Genomic DNA, 21,913 nt, shown 5'->3' on the forward strand with positions numbered 1-21,913 from the left:
TGCCAGTCAAGCCAGCTACTTTGTCCTGGACGGTGTCAGGCTTCTTGAGTACGTTTAAAAGTGAACTCATTCAGGCAAATGGAGACTCTTCTATCACAATCCTGACTTTTGCCTTCCAGATGGAGGAGAGGCTTTAGGGACACAGGAGCTGAGATACTTGCTGCAAATTTCCAAGCCTCTGATCTGCTCTTATAGTCACAGTATATATATGGCTTGTCTAGTTTATTTCTAGTCAATACTAACCTCAGGATATTGATGCTGGGAAATCCAGTGATAGCAATGGCATTGAACATCAAGGGTTCATGGGTCAATTCTCTCTCATTGGATTTTACCATTGTCTGACACTTGTGTGGCGTGAATATTATTTGCCACTCGTAGTCCAAAGTTGGATGTCATCCAGATCTTCTTGCATATAGTGATGGACCACTTCTGTATCTAAAGTCTCACAAGTAGTACTAAACATTGTGTCCCCAACTCTTCACTGTGCAAACATCAGTGCATATCCTGAATTTGAACTTTACAATTGAGGGAATGTCATTGAAGAACAAAATTGAGGATGATTGAGCCTAGGATACTTCCCTGAAGAATTCCTATAGTAATATCCTGGGCTAACATGATTGACTTCCAACAACCACTCCCTTTGTGTTAGTTAGGACTCCAACCAGCAAATAATTTTGCCCCTCAATCTCATTGACTCCAATTTGGCTTCATGGCCCAAAGTCTTTGCAATATCCAGTATCTTTAGTGTTTTCTTGATTTCATGTGGAGTGAACCAAATTGGTTTAAAGCTGGCATCTACAATACTGAGGACCTCAGGAGGAGACCAAAATGATTGTCCACTTGGCACTTCTGGCTAAAGATGGATGCAAGTGCTTCAGCTTTACCTTTGCACTGATGTGCTCAGCTCCTCCATCATTGGGAATTGGGATATATGTGGAGCATCTGCCTCCAGTGCACCATCATTCACAACTGGATTTGGGAGGACTGCAGAACTTGACTCTGATCTTGAATGTCGTATGGCTTACCTCTGACTACTGCATGCAGCTTCCAATATTTGGCATGCAAATAGTCCTGTGATGTTGCCTCATTAGTTGAAACCTCATTTTAAGGTACACATGAAGCTATTTTGGACATGCTCTCCTGGGAGTGAGGGTGGGATGGCAGGGAGAGGAGGTGATAACCAGCAAGAGGTTTCCTTGCCCATGCTTGACCTGATGCCAGAGACTTTGTGGAGTCTAGAATCAATGTTGAGGGTTCCCAAGCCCGTAAGACATGATGTACCCTAGGGATGGTAATATTAGTGTATAGAATTGTGTGAAATGATTCCATGAATATGACTATGCTGCTGTTTGTCTACTCAGTGGGACTGCTGTCTCAATTTTGACACTTAGCCTCAGATGTTGGTAAAGAGTATTTTGCAGGGCTGTGCATGCCATTGTCTTACTCCAGAACACAGAAAGAGCTTTCATGATATGTTCAGCAGTTTGCAAACAACCTTCAAGTTGTCCCAACGTTTCCCCACCATTTTCCAAAGTGTTGAAAATTAAGAAACAATCAAGCGAAAAAGAAATATTATTTCATCTTCAGAGCCTTTCACACATTTCTGTTAACTCTGTGAATATATGCCGGAGTTTCCACTGCACATTACTCAGTTTTTCTCTGCAAAAATGGTCGGGAAATTGTGAGGGGTGCCTCTTCTTACCATATTCCTCATATGCATCCCTAATAGATAAATATCATGTGTGAAGTACAATTAATGAAAACTCTCATCACTTTGCATGAACTCCACTGTGCAGGTTTTACACCTTGTTTTCAGTTTCCTTTTATCCTTCTGTGTCCCCACCTCTTCACTGGATTAATTAAATGTTTTAAATACAAAGATACCAAAAATCCAAATTGTACTGATCAGTGTCACCCAAATTGAAATGATCAGAGTTGCCTATTAATCTAAATGTTAGTCCATTTCTAATACTTGGCTGCTCCCGGCTATTGGAAAATCTGGTTTATGAGGTAGAATAGCCAGACCTTCCCTGAAATAAACTATAATCTCTTTGGCATCTGAGTAAGTGCACCGATTGACAATTACATTTCCTTAATTGCCCATTCTCCAGTCGTCCCCTTGCTTTCATCTGGATGCTGCACTGTCTTCTCTCATTGTAATTATCGGCTTCCACTATGAAGGGAAACCCCAGCCAAACCTGGAAAATTGCAAATTCCAGAAAAGAGCGGTCCCAGATCTCCCGTCCATAAACAGCAACCATCCCTATCACTGATTGCTTCCCCCCAAACAATCATTAGTTGCCTTGTAAGGGGTTGTGGATGTCATACTCTTACAAAACAGAACTCAACATTCCTAAAACACCAACATTCCAGCAACAGCTGGCTCCCTGACATTAGATGATGGATTCTATTGACTTCCTTCTGGAGTTGTGGGACATGTCCACTGATACCCAGAATAATTTCTGGTCCTTATAAGTTATACCAAATCTTCTACTTTGCAGTTACTACTATTAATGTGTTCTAGAAATATTGTTTTGTATCTAATTACTTAGAATCATATAATAAATGTCTCATTTTTAAATGGATTCTCACTATAGCCTTAATTAGTGCACTGCCACTTACTGTTAACTGCTTTTCTCAATAAAGTAAAAATACTGCATTTAGCAAGAGATTGTAGTGCCTGGAACTTCGGCATTGCAGGAATGCAGTGCCACTCATCTATCTGTAACTAAGGTTAAGTATGTTCAAAGCCAATGGCTCACATATTGAATAATACAAGAATTTTAATGAAATCTTTGTTCAAAGAGTACTTACTGAATAGGTCAGACAAAAATTTGTAAAGCAATTGGATAAAGTATCCCTTCATTCTGTATCCCTTCAAACTGATTTAAAAAGGGCAGAAATGTACTGTGTTCCTTTTCAAATAAAGTCTAATTCAAACTGGGATTCAATCCAAGAAAGAACCAAGGGCTAAAACAGAATATGAAAAGTTACTCTGATCCCTTCCCATTTCTTTTCTCTTGTTTTATTCTGAGTGCACTTTATTAATCCCACAGGCCTTGGAGTTATAAAGTTCAACCCCACCTATGCCAGGTCTTAAATTAAACTAGCCATTATTAAGTTTAGAGTTCCTGCTTCTCAGAAATCAGCTACAGATACAACTGGAAATAATTTTAGTTTAGTTCGCCGAATGGAAAACTGATGGACCTCCCATCCTGCCCATTTCCCCACCATTGAAATTAAGGAAAAGCAAAATTGAGCAGGCAATAAAACCGGGGACCAATCCATTTCAGTCAGTCTTCAGTAAGATGTATTAGTTTTAAATTGTTCCAAGCATATTTATGCATGTTTTTTCTTCAATAGCATAATTCTAAGTAAGCATTTCATTGCTTTTATATTTCATAGCTAGAACAAACAGCATATCGAAGCAAAGAATGTTGGAAATACTTTGAAGATCAGACATTGTCTATGGAATGAGAGAGATAGAATTAATGGATTGAACTTTCTCACAGGCAACAGGATTCCAGTGACAGGACTATAAGTTTGTGCTGAACCTCAGATGGCCTCAGTGTATCTGCAGGGACAAATTTATGTGAACTGCAACTTTAGTATTGACAGTGGCATCAAAGAGTGGGAGACCCAATGAAAGAGGTCACAGCACAGAATGGCTTTCAGCCCAATGGAGAGAGGTGGACACTGTTGAGGGGTTTAGATGAAGCTGAGCGGAGGTGATCTAAGGACTGTAGTAGAGAACTGTCCTATGGGACCATGATGTTAGTAAGGCGAATGAAAAGGAATGCAGAAATCTGATAAACTTGAGAGGACCTTTTCATGGAAGACCATGAGTCCAGATTTATAAGCCAATTAATTGAATGATGACTTAAAAGTTGTAAAAGATCAGACTAACAAAAGAAAGTCAAACATTTGTAGTTTGCTTGCGATGCTGCATATTTTATTTTGATCATTTGGAATTTGGTGAATAGTTAAATTTAAAACAGGGGATGAAGCAGTTTTACTCTCGAAACAATTACTAAAGGAATTACTAATTTAAATTTCTCGTGATACTTTTGGCAATAAAAGATTAGTGAATACAGTCAGTGTAAGCATAAATTGGGGAACAGACCCTGTTGGAGCAAAAAGTCATCTACATAATGGAACATTACCAGTTTGAAAATGAACCCATATAAACTTGTGGTTTAATTCAAAGGTTTGACAACACATTACTGGTTTTAGAGTTTTACTTAAGGTTTGCTGATGAATTAATTTCCTGCTGATTTAAAAGAGCTGATACTGTGTGCAGACCCTCTGTTTTTCGTTAATGCAACATATAGATGGAGGCCACAAATTCACTCTAACAAGATGCGCTGCCTGAGGCATTTTCTCCTCAACATGGTACACATATATTCATTAAACCATTTTATTACCTTTATTGTATTAAAATAGCCAAGGGAATGGTTGAGATATTTTAATTACAGTACAGTATTCAAAGGTTCTGCTTATGGGCATGTTTTAAAGACATCTGCTATTCGTTAAAGCATCTATGTGTCCTTATTAAACTGCAGAGCAGGACAGGTTAGTTTCAGGAACATCTATTTGTTTCTCAAAATATTAATTGTCCTATTGCAAAAACAATAATCAAAACTTACTTAGACAGTGATACCCAAACAGTATCTCAATATTTCCAGGCTTTGGAAATGCTGGTTTCATTATTTTAAATACAGAATACTTCTACTGTGTTCTTTCAATTGTTCAGATTTGGAAGAATGTATTGCAAAAGGGTTTTGAACAATGTTCAGTGAACCACATTACACACAGTGGCAATGATAGGCCTGAAGGTGATTATGTAAAAGAACGTGTATAACACTTAAGAGAAACAATAGTGGTAACAGGCGAGCAGAGTTAAGTAAAGTTATTCTGCAGCCTGAGAAAACTTTCAACAGCAATGATAGTAAAATCACAAATATAACTACACAGTAAAATGGCTTTTTAAAACTCTTTTTCCCATTATTTCCTCCTCTCCTTCCCTGCAGAGCACAATGGGTGTTATCGCATAGGCTATGTTTCATGCAAACAGTCCAGACAATGAGAACCACCTCGTTGCTCACCATGGGAGGCATGACACCTAATATTAATCTGTTTCTTATTTAGCAGCCAAAGCTTTGCACCTTGCTTGAGGAGACATTGGGTAGCTGTCAGGACTAGAAACTCTTGCTGAACCAGGCAAGACAGAGAACAAGTATAGCACAATTGCTATTTCTATTACTTTTAATTACTTAAGTTCGGACCTAAAATGTTATGCAAGAAATAGCACGTAGTTTTGTGACACAATGGGCTGTACTTTTAGCCATCAGTCCATCATAGGAGTATATGCAGCAGAGTCTGCAAAGGCACAGGCCATTGCATCATTTATTGATGTTGTATAGAAGGAGGTCATTCAGCTCACCTTGCCTCTGGCAGCAGTCTGGTAAATCGATCTCATTGGTGCCATGCCCCTATTTTCTCTCCATAATTCTGTTCAAATATTTATCCAGTTCTCATTTGAATGTCATTGAATCTATGACTACCAACTCACCAAACAGTGCAGATACTGGGTCCTAAAGTCCTTAACTTACCCAAAGTATCTCAGCATAAAGAATTACTCTTAAAATGTAAACATTATTTGAGCCTTCTGAGATAAAACAAAAAAAATTGCCTGTCAGTATTTTTATTTCTCTTCCATATCGATCTAAAAATACTTTAGTGGAGGTCGCATAACCCTCTGGACAGTCCACAGTCTCCCTTGTCTGTCATTCATTGTTTAGATTGTATTACTTGCATAGCTTCTCGAGCCATTCACAAAGAATGTGCATACTAGCTATCTAACAAGGAGCTTTTTTTGTTCACATTGGCAATTTATCTGTGGCTATTTGTTGAACATATTTGAAGTACTTTATTGTACTTGCCACAATTCTCTGAACAGAAGTTGTTTTGACTTTGGTTTGTTCTCATTTGTCATTGCCACCGTCTGCTTAAATCTGCCACAAGCAGAATAATTTACCCCAGGTGCTTCAATTTATCTTCTGCTTTTAAAGGTGGATATTCTGATTCGAACGACCTCGGGATGGGAATGTGATGAGACATTCACCAAATACCATCCAATACATTGTGAATTTCTGTTTCTGGCTGAACACCTGTGTTAGGGTCCTTATTTATTAATTAATTGTGAACTCCTACTTATCCAGCAATTTGCCTTAGATTTAAAATTTAAAGAAAATGGCTTTTGATATTTGAAAATATTTCTGAATATTTGATTTCTAAAAATGATGCAAAATCTGAATTCTTAAGTAAAACAGAAAAATAAAGAAAGATGCATTTAAATAGAAGCTTTCTCAACCTCAGTACAATCCGAAGTACATTTAAGTATAGTCACTGAAACAGTTCAAATGTTTTGTGGATAACCAGCTCCCATAAATAGCACTGTGTTATAAAATGACTAGATCATCTATTTTAATAACTTTGCTTGAGGGGTTAATTTTGGCTAGGATGCCAGCGATAAATTTCCATTGCTTCAAAATGCCATTGGATGTTTGACTACGGTTAAACAGACGGTAACTCGGTTTAAAATTACTGCTGCAAAGCAACACCTTTGACATATGCAACATACTCTCTCAGCACAGTCAATCTGGATATTGGTGCTCCAGAGCATAACCTGGACTAAAACCTTGTGGCTTAGGTGGCTAAAGTGCTACCAATTCGATGATGAGTCAAATGTGGATCTAGAAAAGGTTTAATTAAGAGCAGTTCATTCTGGTATACAAACAAAGAGTTCTCCTGGGTTTCCGAAAGTGACTGAATCACACAGTTCTACTTCAATAGCCAGATCCATAATTCTGTAATAGAGACTGCTGGACATACCATTTAGCAAATTCAGAAAAACCTAGCAGCATGAAAATCTCAACGTCTGTTCTGAGTCTGTGCTCACCCATCCTTAAAATGCAACTTCTGCTTGAAGGACAATTAACAAGTTTTTACCAGCAACTGATATTGAAAACTATAGTCACTTTCAGAATGTGTTTTGGACTATGTATCAAGAACAACATAAGAATATGCTGTTGACTGTTCTTGGCATCATGGAGTGACATCAACCCAGTCAGAGCAAGTGTACTATTCTAGGTACTTCATAGTTGGATTTTCCTAATTAGCCTGCCTATGACAGTAAAAACACTGGGTAAATTCATCAGTCATACCATGAATATGCTGCTTCCTTATTTGTTTCATGGCTGTGCAAGTTCTACTTGTAATCTACATGTACATAATCTCTTTGAAAGGTCAATTGCTCCCTTTAGTAAGCATTCAATTTCTCTTAACCTTCTATGTTAAGAAGTTTATCCAAATTCTCTCCCCGCTCTCACTGGCAGCTTTACTAAGTATCCTCTACCACTGACTGAAAACCAAGGCAAGTAAACTGTCACTATTCAAAACCCTCCATGATTTTAACCAGTTCTATTGTATCTTCTCTCATTCTTCTGTGGGTCAGTGAAAATAGTCCTAGTGTTTCAAGTCTATATCTCAGTTTCTGACCCTTTGGGGAGATTTTACCTGTGCTTTATGCAAGGAAATGTTTAATAATTATACGTGCTGCACAAAGGTAATTCAGTTTTCCCCATTAACAGGTTAAAATAAAAAGTTTTCACCATCCATGCAACATGCAATTCCTAAAGCTTCACAAGATCTAATCGATGTTTTGAAAATAGCCCAAACATGTTCTCTCTGAAAGTTATCCTTTGGCTTGTTTTAAACCATTCTGTGAAACTAACATTTCCACAACAGGAATAGTTACAGTTCCTTTGAAACACTCCCTGGAGATCTCAGCTCAATTTATCAATATTGATTTTATTTAATTCAAAGTTTTATGGAATATATTTTGTAATTAATCTTCACCCAGATTTTAGTGGAGAATGCGATCAAGTTGTTTCAGAGCACTCCTTTTTCTGAATGTGGGGAGATTTTTTTAAACCATGGAAATCATTACTGTGAAATAATGTTTGCCATTTGGATATTGGGAGTTCATGAGGTAGGATAATAAGATTTTTTTGCCACATCTGTAAAGATGCTCGTTAAACACTCGAACATTAAATTCCTTCACTGTCTTGGAGTGTTCTGGAAACAGTTTGCTGTAAGAGATTTGTGTTGACATTGGTCAGATTAGAAAGGAATGAGTTTCCTCCCAGATTGTACTTGCAAGAGGCTCTTTGTAGATAAATGCTATTTGCGGGGCTGTGATAATAGTTGGAGTAAGTCTCATATCACAGTACAGCACTCATTAAACTTTCAATGTCTAACTAAAACATTAAAGATCACTGCATATTATTGCCAAATTTGGGAAGTTCAATCAGAATTGGCTGGACAGCTGACTCAAGCTGAACTGTAATGCATTGAGATAGTGTGCTTCATTTTACACTGTTAGATCATTTGTACGATTTGCAACATAGCTTTAATTTTGTGTCAGCAGGTAAACTAATGGCCAAATGTTCTCAAATTTAAGTTATCCACTCAAATGTAAGTAGTCATTCAAAGGAGCAGTTACTTTCTCAGCCTTCATAAATCTTCAAATGATATTAATATTTCAATCAGTCTTTGATTGGGCTGGGGAAGAACTAAAGTGAAGAACCAAGTTAAAATGAAGCAATAACAAACCTCGTGGAGGGAGAGGGAATTACTCTCCATTCTGTCCAATTTCTGGCTAGAAAACAATTGTATCACCAAGTTTCCAATGCAGTACTCCCACACTCGACATTTCTGAAGTGCTCCAGTGGAAGCTTTTGAGTGCTCAGGCATTTGTCTAAATAAGGTAAAAACCAAAAGAACTGCGGATGCTGTAAATTAGAAACAAAAACAGAAGTTGTCGGAAAAGCTCAGCAGGGCTGGCAGCATCTGTGAAGAGAAACCAGAGTTAATGTTTTAGGTCCAGTGACTCTTCCTCAGAACTGAGTTCTGGAGCCAGTTCTGAGAAAGGGTCACTGGACTTGAAACGTTAACTCTGATTTCTCTTCACAAATGCTGCCAGACCTGCTGAGCATTTCCAGCAATTTCTGTTTTTGTGTCTGAGTAAGATTATGGGCCCTGTGAAAATGCTAATCAGGGACCTAATGCAAATTTTAGGACTGTGTTTCCCTCTAGGGTGGAAATTGGATATGCCCCAGTAAATGTTGCTTGCTCTATTGTGGCATCACCAGTTTAATTTATTGGGATTTCTTCAGGCTGCAAAAGAGTAGGCTAGGTTTTTATCTCCCTATCTTTAATGTGGAACCTGGAGAAACATGACATCTTGAATTTGCAAGAGAGCAGCATTGTATGGAAACTGCCAGATGCCCAAACAGAAAGTAACATCAAAGTGTGCTATTGGTTTCTGCTTTGCTGATGAGTCCTAAATCTACATTCCAGCAAGTTTCAGACCCTTAAATTTGGGTCCATGCTGCACATTTCAGATCAGTATCTTGACTTGTGCCTTTATGTGAGTGACACAGAATTAAAGTTTTTGTTTGATGACTAACAAAGTGACTGTCATTCTATTTCATGAGTGTGAGTAGAGACGTGGCCCTCGAGGCTACCCTTCCTAGCACCAACAGGCAACAATGTAAACCACTTGTCAGGAACCTTTGGGAAAGATCCAGTTTATGTGAAGCATAAGAACTATCCACTGCAACTAGTAGTATTCATCCTGAGAAGCATTCTGTGCCATATTAAGGGTTGCCTCCATTCCACAAGGAATGTAGTGAAGATGTTGTTTCGTGAAAGTCAGACCGTTGCAAGTTGCTTTGTGGAATAGGTTACAGACTAGAGTCATAGAGTCTGGGAACAGGCCCTTTGGCCCAATTTGTCCATGCCATACAGTTTTTACAATTAAACCGGTTCTATGTGCCTGTGTTTGGTCCATATCCGTTCATACCTATCCCATCCACGTACCTGTCCAAATGTTTCTGAAATGATGAAATTGTACTTGCCTCCACCACTACCTATGGTAGTCCGTTCCAGACACTCACCACTCTGTGTAAAGAAATTGCCCCCGGACACTTTTGTATCTCTCCCCTCTCACAGCAAACCTATGCCCTCTATTTTTAGACTCCCTATCATGGAAAAAAGCAACTGGCTATCTACCTTATCAATATCTTTCATGATTTTATAGATGTATATAAGGTCACCCCTCAAGTCTCCTAAAGGGAAAAAAGTCTCAGCCTTTTCAGCCTCTCCTTATAACTCAAGCATTCCAGTCCACACAGCATCCTAGTAAATCTTTTCTGCACTCTTTCTAGTTTAATAATATCCTTCCTATTGGTAGGGTGACCAGAACTGCACACAGTACTCCAAATGTAGCCCTACCAATGACTTGTACAACTGCAACAAGACATCCCAACTCATATATTCAGTGCTCTAACCATTGAAGGGCTTGGATCGGCGCAACATCGAGGGCCCAAGGGCCTGTACTGCACTGTATTGTTCTATGTTCTATGCTCTAACCATTGAAAAGTAGCAAGTCAAAAGCCTTCTTCACTACTTTGTCAACCTATGACTCCACTCTGAAGGAGCTATGAACCTGTACTCCTAGATCTCTTTGTTCTACAACATTACCCAGGGCCCTACCATTGATTATATAAGTCCTACCCTGGTTTGACCTACCAAATTAAACTCCATCTGTCATTCCTCAACCCAGTTAATCAAGAGCTTGCTGTAATCCCAAATAGCCCTTTTCCACTGTCCACTATACAACTAATCTTGGTGTCATCTGCAAACTTGCTAACCATACTTCTTAAATTCTCATCCAAATCATTTATTCAAATGACAAACAACAGTGGACTCAGCACTGCTCCCTGTGGCACACTGCTGATAATAGGCCTCCTGTTTGAACAATAACCCTCTTCTCCCTTCAAGCCAATTTTGTATCCAATTGACTAGCTCTCATTGAATCCTTTAAGATTTAATTTTACTCAACAACCCACCATGCGGTACCTTGTCAAAAACTAAATGATTAACTTGGAAGGAAATAATTACAAAAAAAAGGCAACACATATCTTATGAGGTGAGTTATCCCACTGCAGTAGTATCCACAGGTCAGCCTCCAAGGGATGACACAATTGTTTAGTCGTCACTCCCACCACTAAGAAGTGAATACAGTGGGTTTTGTGTCTTTTGACAATAGTGCACATTAGTTTCTTGACCAGTAAATGCAATTGTTGAACTTGGCTTCCTCATATAAACAACACATATAAACATCACTGAGGAAATGACTATCTTCTATATATTGTTTGGCATTAGATGCATTTCAGCTGCAAAAAAAACTTTTAATTTTTAAAATCAAAACACTTTGCAGCATCAAAGCCTAAACACAGGGAGAAAGTAGCAGAGATTTTTTGATTTTTCATTTATTTTTGTTATAGTAATCCAGCTTCAGTAGACCAGAGCAAAAGACTAGTTGTGTGCTTATTTTATAAGGTGAGTTGTATGCTAAGGGCATATTCGGCCAGCAACCTCTTTAAAACCATCATGAAATGGAGAAAAAGGTCTGTATAAGTAATGATCACAGCCTGTAATGTAACATGTTTTTGGCAGTAGTTCCCAGATTTCTACACCACAAATTGTAGCTGCTATGCTCTGGGCACTAGGGCACAATTTTACAGTTTCCTCTCTGTATCAGATTGACTCAACATTGAGAATGAAGCCTTGAAAAGTTGGCTCTCACCTCCAAAGGCTTTCAGGTTAGGTGGAAAATATTTAAGATTTTGAATTACATTTTGAGATAAAGTGAAATTTTCTTTCAGTCATTTCAAATTGCTCTGGAACCTCTTATGTCTGTGAGAATTTTTATTGGTGTCTAAGTCATTGAGGAACACAATGGAATTTAGAACTGAGGGGGAGAACATTGGTAGTTGGTTAAGGTCAGGGGAGGAGTAGCAGTCAGAGGGGGAGGACCTGGTTCAGGTCAGGAACCAGACTTTTAACTGCCTTCCTGCACAATTTCACTGACATTAGCTTTGCAAGGTTAATAAAACTGTTTCTGATGCAAAAATGTCATTTGGCCTCTTGGGTCTATTAATTTATCTTCTGTCCTGGGACTAAACCTTAATTTTTGTAAAATATTATGACATTAAGTAATCTTGTCAGGATACATTGCCAGTCAGAAAGCATTGCCTATTTAAGATTGTGTTAGAATATTGAGGCAATGCTCCTGTGATTTTTCTAATTTGTGCAGCAGCTGGTACTTGCTATCAAGGCATCCTTAAAAAAATGTTCTACATTGTTTATTTCAACTTCATTGGCAGTGATTGCATTGTGTGCAGTAAGTTTTTAACCACCTTCCAATTTCTATTATTCACATGGTGGGAGTTATACTGTTATATTAGCTGGTTGTAAATGATCACGATAATAGCACGAATAATATCGTTTTTTTCAAAGTTCAGTTTTATTTTAGTGGAAAGCACAAGTGTCAAAATTGTAAAATTGGAGTACTTATTCACCAATTTCGTTGTCAATATTCAGTGATAAAGCAATATCACAGCAAAGAAAGATTATAATCAGCCAGAATTTGTACTCAAAATAACTTGGGCTACTAATGGTACTTGCAGTTGTTTAAATGTGAATGATACAGCAAATTTAAGCATGATTCAAATGTATGGTTAAATGTAAATTTCTGTAAGTACTGTTCAAGTAACACCACTCTACTGCCAGCTGCAGAAAACAGTATTTTGCTGACTGCCTTACCATTGACATGCAGTGAATATTGTAAAGCTACTGAAATTGTACCATAGACACAAACTAAAAACACCATAGATATTTAGGGCTAGTAATTGGTGGGTAAGTACCCTTTAACTGGCATGATAAATGTTGTTTACTGCCAATCAATCTTCCTGACACAAAGAACTAACAATTATAGGTGTGGAGATTCATTCCTTGAATTTTTTGAATATTTTCAACTTTGTTATAGTTTTTTTCTTACTTTTTCTTTCTGTCGCTTTTTTTTTCACCCTTATCCCAACATTTCTTTCTCCTTAAATGTCACTTTCTTTACCTGATTTGATGCAATATTCATTCCCATTAATCCCCCTCCTCTGTGCTTATTTCCCAACTCTTAAGCCTCATTGGTTGAGGACATACCCTGCTGGTTGCCCTGCTCACTCTGGTTCTGAGTGTCCTGTTTTTTTTTTGCAGAGATGCCACTAATCTGCACTTTAATAAAAATTGTTTTATGCTGAACTGTGTGGAGAAAGTTATAGGAATTACAGACACCATTAGGTTTCATGCTACAAGAAAATCTGGTTCATTAAAATATGGCAGATGACCATTGTCTAATAATACTAGAAATCTATAAAATAAAGATATTGGTAACTGCTATTGTAAAATAGCCCCATGACCTATTCAGAATTGGAATGTCTCTCCATTTTTGATGTTGAATTCAAAGAATCAAAATATTCTGTCCTTAGAATTGGTGTTTCGATAAGCTAGATAGTTAAAGTTTTCCTCCTGGGATATAAATGTTAAATACAAGGGGCATAGGTTTTAAGGTTATGTGGGAAAATTTAAAGGAGATGTATAAGGAAAGTTTTTTTACACAGAGGGTGGTAGTGCCTGGAACATGCTGCCAGAGGAGGTGGTAGAAGCAGATACAGTGGCAGTGTTGAAGAGGCATTCAGAAAGACACATGAACAGGCAGAGAATAGAGGCTCTAGGGCCATTTGCAGGCAGATGCAATTAATTTAGAATGGCGTCATGGTCAGCACAGACATGGTGGGCTGAAGGGCCTGCTCCTGTGCTGTACAATTCTATGTTCTACTTGCTTCAAAATATAGGAGAATAGCCAAAATGTAGGAGCTAGGATAGTTCAATGGGTAATTTTCCTGTATTTGGATTCAAGCCCCATCCAGGGCAGGTTGGTTAAGATTTAATCCACCTAGGGTCAGGATATATTGGTACCTATCTCCAGCACAGATAAATGAGGGGTAGTGGTTGGAAAGGCAAACAATACCACATACCCAATCCAAAAAATTGTAGCTGATATGCTCCCCCAGCGTTGTAATGCCCCATGTAACATGGGAAACAGAAAGCAGCCAACTTAAATGCATTTTTGATATCTAGCAGCAGAACAGCAGTTCACTGTAGGAACATTATTGTAATATACTAATATTACAATTAGAGGATATTAGTAAGTTGTCAACTTGAACCGTCTGAGTTTGTTTTGTGTCTGGGTATGGCTGGAATCATATATCTGCATTTCTGCTTTTGAATTACAGACCCTTTTAGGATTATCTCTAGTGGGATCATTTCCTTCCCAAGGATAATGTACTGATGTTCTTTGCAAATGTGGCTTTGTACCTGCAAGGAAAGCTTTCTTAAGCATTTATTCTTTGTTCTAAAGACTAGCGAGCATTAAACATTAAATGTGTTTGCCGGTAAAGCACTATGTTCCTAATTACTGTTTGTTCTTGGCTTTCAGCTTGTAGCCCAGGAACATTCAAATCCAAACAAGGGCATGAACCCTGCGCACTTTGCCCATCTAACAGCAGGGTCAACTCTGAAGCAGCCACTATCTGTCAGTGCAAGAATGGATTCTATCGAGCGGACAGTGACCAGCCCGAGATGGGATGCACAAGTTAGTTATTGATCTTATTTTTCATGTCAACCAGAAGTCTAACACTAATTATTAAGTCATACCATTCATATTAAGCTCTGTTGATTTGTGACAAACATTGATTCTCACAGAATTGGTGACGATGTTCTGATACCATATACATGTATGTGTCGTAATCTCTTAGGTGATCATAGACCAGTTTTGTCTCTACATTTCTGCTGTTAGAACAGCAGATATCATCTTTAAAACACAACCTTAGCCATATAGCAAATTACCAAACGTTTTGCTAAATATTATGATGCTTTGAAATAACTTACTTTATATTATATTCTCATGCTTAACCTGTACTTCAGTGAAGCTTCTTTATTTTGCAACACTGCAGTAATGAATAAATTCTTTTTTCATGTCTTAAATTAAAAATAATGAAGCAAGCATAAAACTATGATAAAGATCCAGATACATCCTAACTATGTTCATTGTCCACGAATGTTGAAGGTCCAAAACACTCAAGGCATAATGAGCAAAAACTGCCTTACTCTGCCATTAATTCGCATTAATTGAGCATGGGATTTTAATTGTATTTAAAGTTAAAGATGTAATTAGTAACACAGCCAAATGAATATGACCAGTATAGTAGTTGGCAAATTCAGACACATGTGAAAAAATGACATTGCATCCAACCAAGCTCCAAATATTTTAAACACAAATCAAGTCCAGTCTTCTCAGCATTGGTACAATAATTGCAGAACCTAAGCTGCCTAAGCCATGATATAATCTTACTCACATAGATTATTTTACAGGCCTAAATAACAGTTTGTGTTGAGAAGGACTTTAAAGCAGACAATGACTGACAAGAACAAAGACAGCAGTTTTTAAACCACTTCCAAGGCTTTTATAATCTTCTTTCTGTTTTCCCTGTGATCCCAAAGCCATTAGTTTCTTCTTTTTATGGCACTAGGGGGAACATGTCTGAGACAGATATATTTTTATAGTGCCATTGGGTTATTTGCAGTTTAATTATCTCAAATAGTAAATGCACCTCTGACACATTAATGACCATGCTGCTAGTCTGTAAATCTTAAGCAACCATGTCTGTGTGTAGTTACTGCACATTAATTTTAAACCTGAGCACTATTCCGAGTAGTAGCGTGCGTATTTTGCCCATGTTGGCAGCCTTAGTGCACATATGAAATATTTTGTCTCATAACTGAGATGGTTTACACTATTTAAGCAGTGTGTGGTGTTTAAGCTTAAACATTTTTGACCTTTGTTGAAACATGTTAATATACTCTTATGAAATTCCTTTCACATTATGTACTTATTTTGTCAAAAAAAAAGTTTGCAAGTACATATCATAGTGCCAGTAAAGCATGCTGTGAGGCCTTTGAGACACAACTACTGAAAGGCGATTTTATGAGTGTAACTGAATATTCTTACGAATATATGTAACTACACTTCGAAAAAAAAATTAATAATGACTACTCTCAAATTTCTCCCAAATCTCATCAAGACAAGACAAACGGTTAAAACAACTAAAACTTGTTAGGTTTCATTGCAATGATTGCCAAAATCTTACTGAGGTTATTGCTATTACTAATTGAATTATTCTTCATTTTCTGTTATACAATACTTCCAATGTTGTGCTTAGTTCAAGTCACAAAAATGCTATCCATTACATTGAATTTTATCTGAGAAGGGAGTAACATCCTACACTTTAATGTAATTATTTATATTTCATCAATATATTACTATTCCTTCACTGTTACTGAGTCAAAAAGTTCTGGAACTCTATTCCTAGCAGTATTGTGGTTGCACCTATACACTATATACCTTTTCTTAGCCCATGCAATATAGTGGTTCAAGAAAGCAGTTTTACCACCTTCTCAACAATAATTAAAAAGGGGCAATTAATACTGGTCTAACCAGCAATGTCCATGTCCTGTCAACAAATGAAAAGAAGAAAGAGTATGGCGGGGAAAACAGGAAGTTAGGAACAGCAGTCTACTCAGCCCATTGATTCTGCCCCACCATTCCAAATAATCATTCACTGATCAAGCACTTCAAAATCTTTTATTCAAGACAATCTCCATAAGTCTGTATGCCATTAGTAATCAGAAATCTATCAATGTCTACCTTAAACATTCACAAAGACTGAGCTTCCATAGCCTTCTGTGGTAGAAAATTCCAAAGTTTCACAACTTTCTCAGTTAACGAAAAATCTCCTCACCTCAAACCTAACTGGCATTTCTCTTAACTTTTAAATTGTGGACTCTGGTTCTTGACTGTCCAACCAGGGGAAACATCATGCCTGCATTTACCATCTGCCCCTTCAAGAATTTTCTAATTTTCTATGAAATCACCTCTTAGTCTTCAAAAATTAATTATTTCAAGGAATCAATTTACTGCATAATGTGGTGCAGGAGCTATGTTCAAGTAGTGTACACATTATTGGGGCCACCACTACTTATAATTTAATATAAATGAATTGGATTCAGAAACAAGACAGAATTGTAAGATGAACAAATGATACCAAGAAAAGAGAGGAACTGTGAAATGTGATGGGCAACATAGAAATGATCAAAGTTATGCAACATATCTATCAATAGAAATGAAAAATAATGCAATCAGGAATGAAAAAGAAATCCTTTACGTAATCAAGTTTTATTAAAATAGCTAACAGGATCTTAGTTAATTGAACACGAAGTAACACACACACACACACACTTTCTCTCCCTCTCTCTTACAAGGACACTGGAAAATATGCATCACAAGGAAACCAGAAAATCTTAATTGGATACTGTACTAATGCAGATAATGCAGGTGTGTCAAGGCTCTAAGTGTAATGACCTTAGGGTCGAAAAATGGGAAAAAAGGATAGTATGTATCCTCTTTCAAGCAAGATATTATTTTTCCTAAAAGGATTATCTCCAATAGTTTGCCCTAGCACATTTGGTGAAAAACACTTTATGGCTTTTACCTTGCATTTAAAGGTTTGTCAGTCTCAGATGCTTTCCATTTTTTTATCAGCACAATGCAGGCAACAGACTGGTTGTTAAAAGTACATCTGAAGTTACGTTCTGCCTTCTATAAACTTAGTGTCTCAGATGCTTCCATTGCCTGCTTATCAGTAAAAGCCATACCCAACCCCAGATACCTTCTCTCAGAACAGGCTTTAATTTCATTTTAGAACTTTTCCTTTTTAAACAGCAATTTGCCTTTCCAGGGACCTTCAAAGTGTTTTCAAAGCAGATGTTATATCCTTCTGACTTGCTATGAATAGTCTTCCATTGTCTCAAAATATATTTCCATTTAAAAAATGTACTTCTGATCAGCTCTTAATTTATAATAAAGATAAGTCTGCTCTTTTATTTGATTTATTACAGATTATTTCAATGAGAACATTAATTTCTGTGAAATAAGATGCAAACAGATTTTTATGTCTGAATTCAGTGTTTGCAACCCAGTATTATATGGAAGCAATACATATATTTCAGTAATATAATACAAAACACGTATTATATAAATGATAAATGCATGTTTCTAAATTTATACATGTTGAATTTAATTATGTTTAACACACATTCTAACTTCCAATTTCAATTTTACTAAGGTGTACCTTCTGCTGCACAGAATGTTATTTCAAAGGTGAATGAGACCTCTCTGAGTTTGGAATGGAGTGAGCCACAGGATATTGGTGGCCGTGATGACCTGCTCTATAATATCATCTGCAAGAAGTGCAGTGTCGAAGGCAAAATCTGCTCCAGATGTGATGACAATGTTGAGTTTGTCCCACGACAGCTGGGCCTGACGGAAAGGCATGTGTTTATCAGCAATCTTTTGGCTCACACCAGATATACATTTGAAATCCAAGCAGTAAATGGAGTCTCCAGCAAGAGTTCACTTCCTCCTCAGTTTGCAGCAGTTAATATTACTACGAATCAAGCTGGTAAGTAGGGCATTGTTTCAACATTTAATATTGTAATGTCTATATATAACTTAAACATTCCAGCTTCCCAATAAATAATTCAGTGAATCTGTGCTTTATGTTTCCCAATGTAGTTTTAAAAGAATCACTGATTTCTGTGTAGATTGCATCAGTGCAGACTATGACATTGCACCTTGCGGAGGAGTAAGATATTGCTGACAGCAAGTTGGGGACATCAGAAGTTGCTATATGCTTCACAGAGTAATGATGCAAACATGAGCTAGCTAGCTAGTAACATAAAAGAAGATTGCAAGAATTTTTTTTAGATATAGGAAATGTAAGAGAGAGAGAGGCACAAGTGGACATTGGACAGCTGAAACACAAGGCTGGAGAAGTAGTAAAAGGGAACAAAGAAATGACAGAGGAACTCAATAGGTACTTTCCATCAGTAGTGTTTCACAAAAGAAGACACCAGTAGGATACCAGAACCATTAGAGAGTCAGAGGACAGAGGTGAGTATCATGGTCATCACTACAAAAAAGATGCTGGTGAAGCTGAAAGGTCCGATAGTGAATAAATCATGTGGAGCAGATGGAGACACTGCAGAGTTGTGGAATCTGTTACTAAGAATGGTATTGTGAAGTATGTGGAAGTGTATAGTAAAGTAAGGCTCAGTCCGCATGGCTTTGTCAAGGGAGATCATGCCTGATAAATCTGTTAGAATTCTTTGAGAAGGTAACAAGCAAGTGAACATGATCTATTTGGACTTCTAGAAGATATTTGACAAAGTGCCGAAAAAGAGGCTACTAAATGAGAGCAAAAGAGAAAATGCTGGAAAATCTCAGCAGGTCTGGTAGCATCTGTGAAGAGAGAAAAGAGCTGACGGTTCGAGTCTAACTGACCCTTTGTCAAAGCTCACTAAATGAGAGCTTCTAGTGTCGGGGACAAGGTACTACTGAGTAGCAGAAAACAGTGAGAAGGAATAATGGGGTCTTTTTCAGGATGGCACCCCTTGATGAGTGGAGTTCTGCAGGGATCAGTGTTGGGACCACAAATATTCACATGATACATAACAGTTTAGATGAAAGAACTGAGAGCATTGTTGCTACATTTGCCAGATAACAAAAATAGTTGGACGGACAAGTAATGTTGGGGAAGTGGGGAGGCTACAGAAAGATTTGGGCAGTCTAAAACAGTAGGCAAGGAAGGGAGTGCATGGAATACAATGTAGGAAAGTGTGAGATTGTGCACTTTGGTAGGAAGAATAGAGGCTTAAAATATTTTTTATATGGGCAAAAGGCTTTGAAAACCTGAAGCACAAAGGGATTTGGGAGCCCTAGCCTCAGGATTCTCTTCAGGTTAATATGCAGGTTCAGTTGGCAGTTAGGAAAGCAAATGCAACGTTTGCATTCATTTCAAGAGGGCTAGAATACAAGATCAGAGATGTACTGCTGAGACTGCATAAGACTCTGGTCAGACTGCATTTAGAATATTATGAGCAGTTTTGGGTCCCGTGTTTAAGGAAGTATGTCTAGCCTTGGTTGGTGAGGGGGGAGGTTTCCAGAGGAGGTTTACAAGAATGACCCTGAGGTTGAAGGACTTGTCATATGAGGAGTGGTTGAGGACTCTGGGTCTGTATTCAATGGAGTTCAGAAGAATGAGGGAGATCTGATTGAAACTTTACAGAATACTGAGTGGCCTGGGTAGAGTGGATATGGAGAAGATATTTCCACTAGTAGGAGAGACAAGGTCCCAAAAACAGAGCCCAGAGTGAAGTTATGGCCCTTTAGAACTGGGATAGGAGGAATTTCTTCAGCCAGAGGGTAATGAATCTATGGAATGTATTGCCGCAGAAGTTCATGGAGGCCAAGTCATTGTGCATATTTCAGACAGAAATAGATAAGTTCTTGGTTAGTAAAGGGATCAAAGGTTATGGGGAGAAGACAGGAGAATGGTTGAGAAACATATCGGCCATGATCAAAAGACGGACTAGATTTAAAAGGCCGAATGGCCTAATTATGCTCCTTTATCTTATAGTCTTAACACCTCAGTTTCTTCAACATTCCAACCGCAACCTGATCCTTTCAAACTCGATTAAAGTGAATACAATTGACACTAGCTTCAAAAAACACAAGCTGAATTTTTTGGCCCCAGTAGAAGTAGACAAAGAGCCAGGTGGTTACAGAGTTTCACACGGCCTGACAGGACACTGCTTCTTTGGCATCATCCTGTCCTCAGGCCATTTTATTCTTTCGGACTAATTATAAATTTTTAAGATGTTAACAGTCTCTAGCATGGTTTTGGTCAGAATGTAGAACTTAACCATCTCCGATTAAAATAAACATTGATTTTGTCTCCTTTCATTTATCTTGGTTAACATTTAGGGTGTGTGCAAATAAATATGAGTGGATTCCTTTCATCTTTGTTCAGTTCCAACTCAGCCTCTCACACCAGCTCAAAAGCACTATTGTACACTCCCTGAAAACAGTATAGACAGAATAAATACAGTTTTGCATCACCATGCCAGTTCAAGTGTCAGTTATTTGTTGTCGCAGGACAACTGGTGTTAGTGTAGGCACATTTCATGTAGTTAAGAACAAGTGCATTTATTTTACAAAAGAAAAAGCAATTTAAATATTTCAGCTTCAGGTTGTACAGAAAGCGTACAAATTTAAAAACTGTCATTTTGACACACATTTGTTGCACCAATATCCAAAAATTACATTTGCAACTGATAGTCATTTTACAGAAACATGCACATTTTATGTATGTGTGAAGATTATGTTCTGCTTGTTGAGTATGTCACCACAAAACAATTTGTGTTGCAATGGCAACACTCCTGTAGGTTTCCTAAACTCTTGATTCCAATTATTGAAAGCTCTCAACCCTTGAGCAGAAAGGATTTATTTGAGGGTGGCCATCCTTGAGGTTAAGACTTGTCTGACTTTCACATTAAGCTCCCCTTTTGTGTTGTAGCTTATCTTGCAGTGATTAAGGCCTGAATATTCATTCACATGGCACTTTCTATATTATAAGTCCGACACAATGAAATGGTGTTAGGGGACCTGCTAAATCACAGCCCGAAGCAGCTGGTGGGATGCCATCAGGCTTTGTCAGACAGGAATTCACACTGGCAGTCCAGGTGCTGGATGGTGTAGCTGTAATTAGGCCCTGAGAGACAGATGACTGTGTTCTGAGTTCGGCTGTTAAGGGAATCTTACCTCCAGGCAGTATGTATGTAATTTGTCCATTGATTGGTGTTTAATGGACGGTATTAGCTTCCATTGTTGCATGACTGGATTAGAGGAGTTGGGCAGCAGGAGCTGTAAGTGGTGGAAATCTGAAGTCTTATTCTCTATAGGTAAAATTATTTAAGTAGTTTGGGTTTA

The 21,913-nt window shown here is 37.8% G+C and overlaps 1 protein-coding gene across 5 annotated transcripts in view; it reads left to right on the top strand.

Moving 5' to 3' along the window:
* LOC122555951 (ephrin type-B receptor 3-like) overlaps nucleotides 1-21,913 on the top strand; it is a 95,626-nt gene that overhangs the window by 53,268 nt on the left and 20,445 nt on the right. For all 5 annotated transcript variants that reach the window (XM_043702248.1, XM_043702251.1, XM_043702250.1 and 2 more), the window contains 2 exons: nucleotides 14,465-14,620; nucleotides 18,210-18,545. In XM_043702248.1, coding sequence (XP_043558183.1) covers nucleotides 14,465-14,620; nucleotides 18,210-18,545 — 492 coding nt within the window. The remainder of the gene's footprint in view (nucleotides 1-14,464; nucleotides 14,621-18,209; nucleotides 18,546-21,913) is intronic.

This window comes from Chiloscyllium plagiosum, chromosome 13 (genome assembly GCF_004010195.1).
Source record: "Chiloscyllium plagiosum isolate BGI_BamShark_2017 chromosome 13, ASM401019v2, whole genome shotgun sequence".
NCBI lineage: Eukaryota > Metazoa > Chordata > Chondrichthyes > Orectolobiformes > Hemiscylliidae > Chiloscyllium > Chiloscyllium plagiosum.